The sequence below is a fragment of the Tigriopus californicus genome, chromosome 2 (genome assembly GCF_007210705.1).
Source record: "Tigriopus californicus strain San Diego chromosome 2, Tcal_SD_v2.1, whole genome shotgun sequence".
In the NCBI taxonomy this organism is placed as follows: Eukaryota; Metazoa; Arthropoda; class Copepoda; order Harpacticoida; family Harpacticidae; genus Tigriopus; species Tigriopus californicus.
In genome coordinates, this window is record NC_081441.1 from 5,258,382 (window position 1) to 5,267,510 (window position 9,129).

The 9,129-nt window shown below is 51.2% G+C and overlaps 1 protein-coding gene across 2 annotated transcripts; it reads left to right on the top strand.

Moving 5' to 3' along the window:
• The first annotated feature begins 184 nt into the window (after positions 1–184).
• LOC131877120 (rapamycin-insensitive companion of mTOR-like) lies at positions 185–9,093 on the top strand. 2 transcript variants are annotated; one of them, XM_059222706.1, is made up of 11 exons: positions 185–209; positions 2,547–2,775; positions 2,866–2,997; positions 3,357–3,951; positions 4,021–4,199; positions 4,269–4,505; positions 4,582–5,080; positions 5,145–5,359; positions 5,436–7,801; positions 7,884–8,541; positions 8,636–9,093. In XM_059222706.1, the coding sequence occupies exons 1-11, from the start codon at positions 200–202 to the stop codon at positions 8,931–8,933; spliced, it is 5,418 nt and encodes a 1,805-aa protein (XP_059078689.1). In that variant the 5' UTR covers positions 185–199; the 3' UTR covers positions 8,934–9,093. The 2 variants fall into 2 exon arrangements, with proteins under 2 accessions (XP_059078689.1, XP_059078688.1); XM_059222705.1 differs by lacking the exon at positions 185–209 and adding an exon at positions 853–1,655.
• The last annotated feature ends 36 nt before the right edge of the window (positions 9,094–9,129 follow it).

The following is a 9,129-nucleotide window of genomic DNA, read 5'->3' on the forward strand; positions in this document are numbered from 1 at the left end:
ATCGATCGGATGAATGCAGACCGACTCATCCCGGACCCGTCAGACCGGTTGGGTATGGCTTTCATTCTGAACCGGTTTCGGCGCATTTTGAGCGTCATTGACGCAATCATGATGCGCGAGTCACCCACATCGCGACCATGGTATCAACATTCGAAGATCACACGAATCCACCCCATCCGACTTCCGACTTCCGAGTCCCATGACGAAAGGTGAGAAACATGTGGTGGCCTCACCCCCCTAGGAATGAATTCATGGTATGGATGTGGTCGACTTGTCCAGGGGTGAATGAACGGGCGGCTTAGGCCGAAGTTTGGCCTGATCATCAATGAGTGATCGAAGTCTCCATTCGCACCAAGTCTTCGGAGCTGATCAGGGTCCAAAGCGTCCAGAGGAAAAAGGAGGCGCCGGCTCCACGCTCTCCCAGCCTCTGCCGGAACAACTCACAAGGGTGACGTGCTTCAGTGAAAACGCACTCCACGCACTCGATCCTCAAAATCCCTCGAGTAATAAGAATTAAGATGACTGGGCTCAAATGCCACACCCATGTGTAGCTGAATGATAATACGCCCAGAGGTTGTCCGTGGTTTGGCCAAGACCCAGCCGGAACCATCCCATTCGAGCAGTAACCCAGTAACCCCGGGGCAAGCCCCTTCGCGTCTACTAGAGACCAAGCACAAACTACAGGGCTCCATGGCCAGCTGAGCTTTAACAGTCTGGAAAGGAAAACTATTTATGGCTGTCAATCTCTGGCGTTGGCCTGGACCCGTGAAAAAAAGGCCGGGTACCGTGAACCCGTACCTGTTTTGGACTTTTGGGTCGCCCTGATTGGATTGCTGGGTGGTGGCAGCTGTTGTTTATTGGCCCTGGTGGGTTTGGTCGAGTGTAGCTCTTACGGACATGGTCACTTTCCCAGTCCTACTCAGAGCATTCCCACTGAACTACTGTATCTACTACCCGTACTACCTACCCCTGAACCCCCCTCGCTTGGATCACTGTTTGTGTGTGTGTGTACGTATATATGTACGTACGTATGTATGTATGTAGTATGTATATGCATTGATGAAGGGATGAAGGGATCGTGCTTTTTCTGTGAATGAATCCCAGGCACTTGTGGCCGATGTACCCAGTAGACTCGATCCCATTATGAAGGTGAACTTGTGTCAATGTATGTAAGCAGTCCCACCTCCCACATGCACCGCCTCCTCGGGACCCTCTGAAAAGCTAGCTTCGTCCATGACTGAAAGCCCTCCGCCGGATGGGGCCCGTGGCCCCATATCGTCCCTGCCCCGCCCCATGTCAGCCTTGATCCTCGCGTACAGGGCCCAGACCGCCCAATGATCGCTCAGACTCTTCATCGGACACTTGTCATCCCCATCATTCTTCTTCTTAGAGTGACTGACGAACATTATCCCTCGCCTCGTCCTTGAGTGACGGGGTCCCGCTTGCTGGCGGGCGGGTGGTTATGGCCGCTGCCGCTGCTTTTGACGGGCGACGGGCCGTCACCCAGGGGGGGTCCGATCAGGACGAGAGCCAAGATGAATGGATGGCCTGGCGACGGGGTGCGGCTTCGGCTTCGATTCACCCGGGCGGAAGTGGGTCGGCTCACAGTGGCGGGGCCATGAGTGCGGCTGAGGCGGCGCGAGCCCGTATTCGAGGTGAGACTGACTGGCCTTTCGAAGGCTGGGCTAGGGCCCATCATGAAATTGAGAGAGAAAATTTGTGCCCCACCTAGATAGAGTTGAGATATATCGGGTGATGCGACTGGATGAAATCTGACCAAAAGGCAGATTTGAACATGGCCTGGCCTCGATCCAAAGTTTGTCCCAATTGTGCCACATCCCGTTCAAATATCGAACTTAGGGCGAACATGGCTTGGGTAAATCCATGAACTATGGCCAAACTGCCACCATCCGAAAACGGAAAAGTTCGACTGGGAAAGGCTGAACCCAAACCGAATAGAAATTTGAAATGATGAAGAAATCTTATGACCGATCAAGCTAGATCATTGACATAGAAGTGTGTGATGAAAAAAGTTTTCATGACAAATTGATGAAAAAAATGTGTGTCAATAATACACGCTAGTACCATACCAACCACCATCATCATCATCTGAAGGAGCACCCGTAAAATGCTCCCAAACAGCCAAATTGCTCTATTACAACGAGAGAAAAACATACCATGGTTAGAGTTTTAGGATATGACTCAAACCCGTGGAGTTCAATGGGCAACGGCCACTGAAAAACGTATCACTTCCATCAACCTAATAATGAAAGAAGGCAAAAGTCGTTCGCAACGTCCATGAAATACATGGTATGTTTACCCCAGATGGTAATCGTATTTTGTATAAGGACAAGTGGGAGTTTGTAATAATCCAACGACGTCAATACCACAAATGTGCTAAACTAGGGCCAGTGCCAATTGAACACCGGAAAGCCCCCAAAGACATGGAAGGAATCACCCTGGGAAAAGACATTAATTTGACCGATAGAAAAAGGGTTGTTTGGAATGGTAATAATTAACCTAATCATGTTGAATGTTCTTGTTAGCTCGCCGAAACCGAAGTGCCGACGAAAGTGAGGACGAAGGCCAAAACCTTCATCGCGATTCATCTCGATCCATGCCTGACAAAGTTCGAGAGATTCTCTGCGCTCTTGTTCAAAAATCTGGAGTCACCAAGGCCAAGAAATTGACTTTCTTGAACTCGTTAGTCAAACTCTTGACGCAAAATCCCGAGGCACGCGACTTCGGGCTCCGAAAGCGAGAGGTGCTCATCTGGTAATGAAATGCACTCGTCTAAGACGAAGTCAATCTTTACAAGCTCAAAGCTTTTTTCTAACCGATTTTTTGTGTCCATTCTAAATTCAGCTTACGAATTCCCCTCACTCACGACTCGGCGGAGGTTCGGGCAGCTACTCTTCGAGTACTGCGATATCTAGCCACGGAGGAGAACGACGTTCGAGACCTGAACCGAGTCAATATCCATTACCTCATAGCCAAGTGAGTCGTTGTTCTTGATCAACATCTGTTTCTTTACTACGTTAAAGAAAAATATCTTTTCTATTCACCTTCGCTTATGCGAAAGAAAGTAAGGAACAAAATTATCTTGATAAAATGAGGTGGATAAGAGCAAAGTAAGGTGGTAAAATTGGAGGAATTTGAAGCATGAATTAATTAGGCAAACTATAAACTGAATGGAACGAGTAGGAGAGCCGTGTATAGGTCGTCAAGGAGTGACTTAAGGAGGGAACGAGGTAACCAATAAAAAAATATCCTCAGGTGAATGTAAAAAAGATGTTATTTCATGGGCTCTGATGACCCGCCGTCAAATTGACTCATGTTGCCCTCGCTCAATTCAGATGCCTTGATATCGATCTGGACAATCGATTGGAACGGGTTCATGCCGTCCGCCTAGCCCGAAAATGCCTCTTCCTCGCCCCGCAATATCTCTCGCCTACGATCGTTCGCAGTCTCGTGGCTGTGGCTCAAGGCGATCCCAAAGATCCCGATCGCCTCCAAAGGGCCTGCTTGGCCATCCTGTGCGAGTTGAGCCTCTTCAATTCGGACTTGTTTGTTCGTTGTCAAGGGGTGCATGTACTCACGCACTCGCTCTTGGATTGCAACATGCCTCGGATCACGGAAGCCGTGCTTGGGTCGCTGCTCCATTTGTACAACCATCCCGAGACACGCACCTTAGCCAAAATTCGACTGGACTTGATCGTAGCCCCCTACACGGGGTTTCGCTACGTTCACCATGAGCAAGCCCCTCAGGATGGTTCCACGAACGAGGTCGAGTTTCACTTCCAAAGTGCTCACCACGTGATTCTGTCCACATTGCGATCCTGGTCGGGTTTGACGCATTTGGCTCGTTTCACCGACAAGTTGGGTCATCCGGTGCGATCACCTATCAAATCCTTGGTCGAAGTCCTGCATCTCAATCGCTCCGAAACCAGGGTAATTCGTCTAGTTGAGTAAGACGATTTGCAAGATGACGACGATCCATGGTTTTTTTTCCATTTTCAGAAACTAGTCATACTATTACTGTTTGAGGCTTTGAGCCTGGTGGTTCCCAAACATTACAACACTCATGAACGCGCCTTGGAGTACATCAAATGCGACCACTTCAGAGACTTGTGGAAGCTCACTGACGGATTCGTGGCCTCCGAGGGTCTCGACATCCTCCCGCCACTCTCATGTCCCAGGTTTGTTTTCTCAAACATCCTATGTTGAGAAGAAATGACATTCGCTCTGATTGATCGCTCTTTTTCTAGGCCCAACTTGTTGGATTCTCATCTTAGTCTATTGCTGTATTGTTTGCTGTCTGCCAAATTACCTGATGCCTTGGCCGTTGTCATCGTGAACTCGGACACCGAGCTTTCGGTTTTGGCCACGATCCTCCTGGGCGAGTTCCTTTACCTTGCATATCGTCTCCTTCCTCGGGAAGTCAACATCGCCAGTCACTGTCTTCCGCCACTTCTAGACGAGGTGGCCTCCCCTGATCATGTCAAGTGAGTTGTGACGGAGGGCGGATCCGAATTCAAAGACCTCGCTCATGATTCTACTGTGGCTGTGTTCTCTTTGCAGAGCTTTAAAGGCCCAAGAAGCCGTCACGGCCCTGAGACAATGCCATGCCTTGAAGAAGCGAGGACCCGTGGCCAATAGCCTTATCCTGGACCAAATCTTGACCAACAGTTCTCGTGGTTCGGATTTCATGGGCGAGCCTTTTGTGGGCGATCGCATCCAATTATCTCCGGTACCGTGGAGCTACCAAGGCTTGATGAAATCGTCGGAAGCGAGCAGGGATCGAACCAGTGGACAAACATTCATTCACGACAGCAAAGTGACCTCAACCTCCGAGGCTGATGAATGGGATTGGGACGCCGTCACTGCCTTGTTCAAGTGGCCAACTGAATCGTTTATGGCTTTGGAGACGACCATGGCTCGACAGTTCATCAAGCGAATCACGGACTTCTACTTGCCTAGTAACGATCTCTTTGCCAAGGTGGACTTGAACAAGAGTCGAGCCAAGTACCTGGCACGAACGGGCTGTTATTTCTTCGAGTTTCTACTCAAGAGCAAGTCGGTAAGTGGTCAATAGTTAGCGTTTTTCATTGAAATTAATGAAATTCCGGTTTCTTCTTTTTTAGCCGGATTCGAGTAAGGCCCTAGACGAACTGTTGGACGATATCTGCTCTCAAGTCCAAACTCTCTTAAACGCCTCGCCCAGCTCGTACGGGAACTGTCTCTTCAGTCCGAATCGGATCGGAACCACATGTTGTCAGCATTATTTCCTGTTTTTGGGACGCCTCTCCAAGTCAGACGAGGGCCGCAAGATCCTGGACGCGCATCAGGTTCTGCAAAGGTAATTTCGAAAAGAAAAGCGTTCTTGCCCGCCGATCTATTATTACTCATCCCTTGCCATTGTTTCGTTGTCGCAGCTTGTTCTCTTTGCTACTCCTGAAGAACGAAATGTACCTGAAACTCATAGTTGCCTGTTTGGATTACTCGTCCCCGGATTGGGGCTCTCGCAATCTTCTAAGGAAAGCCCTGAGAGAGACGTCCGAATCGTGTCGAATCTATAGTACGCGTTTTTTGGCCGTCCTGGTGCGAAGTCGAACCCCGAGTGTGGCCCAATGGGGCATCGAGTTTTTGGTCAATCAGCTCTTTGACGAGTCCAAGGTGATCCCTTGGATGGCCTTAGATTTCCTCTTGGAAGCCTGTTCGGATAAGATGAACCTCGAGGCCATGATTTGTACCCTATCGCATAGAATCAATACCTTGGATCACCTTGGCCTTCGGGGAAGCTTGCTAGTCACGTTGATGCTGTCCTCCGCCAACGGGTTCAAGTACTTATCCAAGGTGGGCTACATTCGCGACCAATTGTCGGCGTGGGCCCAAGGACTGAACCTTGAATACGTGCGCCACGTAGAAGAGCTTCTGAACGACGGATTTTCTCATCACCAGCACACATTGGACCAAACGTACGGACGTCGCACGCAGGAAGCTCACAAGCTCCGCAATGTGTTCGTGCCTCCGCATTTGTACGGACAACTGGCCCAAACTCCCGAGGGCGTGAAAATGCTCTTACACGAAGAGGCCTTCAAAGATATGTTGGCCTTAGTCAAAGTCAAGAACCGCCGTCCGAGCAACAGCGGCAAACCTTATCTCAAAACTAGTGATATTTTGCAACTCAAAACTGCCATTTGGGGGATTTGTCATGTGGGCTCTTCGCCTTTGGGCGCCGCTTTCATTGAGAAAGAAAACGTGCTCCACATTCTGATCACTTGGGCCGAGACCTCGATCTACTACTCCCTTCAAGGAACGGCCTTTTACGCACTCTCCCTACTGGCCACCCACCGGAAGGGCGCCAAAATGCTCGCGGAATTGGGTTGGGTATCTCTGCGCTACGCCAGCGACGACAAATGGCCCGTTCCCGAGGAACTCGAGGCCCACCATTTACAGGCCATGCAATTGAGTCTGGAAGGCCAACCTATGTCAGTCCAAGAGGCCGAGAAGTCTCTATTCGGTCTGTACGACTCTCAAAGCGATCCTCACGGACAGGGTCTGGATCGCGGGCGAATTTTGGACGATTCGGACCACCACGACCTGGATGAGCGCTCACTGTCCTCGCGGTCGGACACCAGTTCCAAGAACATCTCCACCCGCAAGCGGTTGAGCGCCATGTTCAGGAGCTTCAGTTTGGGTCAGAAATCTGAAGAGCAATCTTCCGGCAACGAGGACTCGAATAAGAAGATCCCTGCCAAACTGAGAAGGCGTCTCTTTCAAACCAAGAGCTTCGAAGTGGACTCGGATACTCATCCCGAGGACATGCCTAAATTCCGCTTATCCTTGGCTACCAACGACTCAGGATCCTCCCGAGGCCATTCCGAGCCCCCGGTGGAGGTGGCGCCCATAGCCACGCCCGATGGCGATTCGGATGTGATCTTGGCCTCTCCTGTTCACGCCGAATCGACGCCCATTCATAATCAGACACCCAGTACGACGTTCACCAATAGCTCAAGCACGAGTGGGGTGAGCTCCCAAGGATCGACCCCGATCTCCAAACCAACCTCTCATTTCAATCCCTCGGCGCCACGCCGGCTATCGCCAATCCCGTCTTCCAGCTCCCTCAGCAACCTCAAAAGCCCCCTGAGCCCACCTCCCGAGATTCACGAGCCCCGTCCCATGGAGACCCTGGCTCCGACGAGTAGTTCCCAGGTGGTGCTTCGATCCCGACAAGCCATTCGATCCGGACAACGCACTTGCAGTGAGAGTGAGGCTGCCAATCTGACCCTGAGCCACCTCCCGACCTCGACAGCCACACATTTGGTCCAACCCGAGACAGCCTTCTCGGCCACGAGCGTCTCCAGCATCAGCTCGTGGCAAAACGAGCAGAACCCGGGCTACCTCACCTTGAGGAGCATACACAACAAGCGTCGACCGCCGCTGATGTTGAGCGACTCAACCGACACGCCCGCCTTGGAATCGCCCTCAGCCCACATGGTCACGCCACACGTGGGTGAAAGTGGCTTAGAGATGAAGGCCGTGCCGCACCGGCAGGACACGTGGACGCGGAAGACGCGCAGTTTGGACTACCGCGTGTTGAACAAAATGCGACCTCGACTGCCCAGCCAAGTGTCCAACCACGATTTCACGTCCACAACCCGTCGATCTCATCGGCCCACCATGATGATGATGCCTCTTCGCGAGGAGAGCGAAGACAACGGCGGACCCGAGCGAAAATTTTGGGGCATCACCATGCCGCTGAACGTTGACGTGCTCTTCCCCAAAGACGACCTCCGGGGTATGATAAATACATTATGTATTTGTAGTACGGCAATGGGTCCTCCTCATGCATTCGATCTATTTGTCCTTTTCGATTTCAGACGGAGGCAATTTCTCCCTTCTGAGCGAGGACTTCCTCTTCCATTCCAATCAGCCCCATTTGAGCTCGTGGCTCAAGAACCAGGTGCGGCAAAGCACTCGACGTCGGTCGTCTTTGAGCACCGAGCAGGCGGCCAATTTCCAGGGCCTCGAATTCCACACCCATTCCAATTGTCTCGGCTGCTTCCGGATGAACCTCATCGAGGGCCTCGTCGAAGATGAGCCTGACTCTGGTCCCTTGCCTCGACCCCGGTCCGGATCGCTCTCCGTGGTCTGTCCGGGCTCGTCCCAGTTCCAAAACGAGGACTACTGTCAGCAAACCCGCCTGATTCAATCGAATCAAGGATCTCCCATCGCTCTCCGCAAAGTTCAATCCAATCGGCGTGAGAGCGTCATGGCCGTGATTGGAAGTGGCGAATCATTCATGGATGACTTGCAGGGTTCCAACACGAGTGCACGAAGTGACTTTGACGGGAGTAGAACGGCTCAAAGCACAGTCGCCACGAATTTCGTGTCGGGAAATGCGGGCCCATCCAATTCGGCCGGAACGCTCACCGAAGGCTTCCTGAGCAAGGTCAATCAACGCAAAGAGGTTTTGAAAATGATTGGGATCATGAACGCCACCGTGGGCGTGAAAACCGCCGAGCAAGGCCTTTTAAAGTGAGTAGTAGGGCTTTCCTTCATGTCCGACCATGCCCCCCACGAACGCCCACATGTCAATATCCTCCATTATCGTGGTCGCTTATTCTTGCAGATTTAAACAAAAGTACCCAAATGTGTTCAACGACCTGTGCTTATACTCGGATGTCTGCATTTTGCTGAGTCGCTACTCGTTCCGATTGTCCACGCGACGTTTCATTCAAGAGCTCTTCATGGATCTTCACTTCGAGGAGCTCTACGAAGAGCCGTTCAAACTGCTCCAATTGGAGTTCCCATTGGCCAACTTTGTTGCGCCGGGTGGCCTGGAATCGTGTCATCCTCCTGGTGCCTCTGGTCCGGCCTTGGGTCAACTCATGGAAACGCCCCTGGAAGACGTCTTGTATATGGCCTAAATGGGCGCGAACTCACTCGCACGCTCACTCTTTGTGATAGCTTTTGAAAGACGGTTTTATGGAGAACTAATGACATCGCCCATACTAGACTTGTGGTTAACGTTGAAGAAAAATTGAAAAATTGACAATACAAATAAATCATTAGTATGTATGAACCTAACACCATCGAGTCCCAATATCCTGAAAGCCTTATTCA

What these genes read in the sequence shown, in the direction of transcription:
- LOC131877120 (XM_059222705.1), top strand. Translation starts at nt 1,463, where the DNA reads ATGGCCGCTGCCGCTGCTTTTGACGGGCGACGGGCCGTCACCCAGGGG. An exon ending in CCGCCACTCTCATGTCCCAG is followed by an intron (nt 4,200 to 4,268) that starts GTTTGTTTTCTC and finishes CTCTTTTTCTAG; the next exon opens with GCCCAACTTGTTGGATTCTC. An exon ending in GCGCATCAGGTTCTGCAAAG is followed by an intron (nt 5,360 to 5,435) that starts GTAATTTCGAAA and finishes TCGTTGTCGCAG; the next exon opens with CTTGTTCTCTTTGCTACTCC.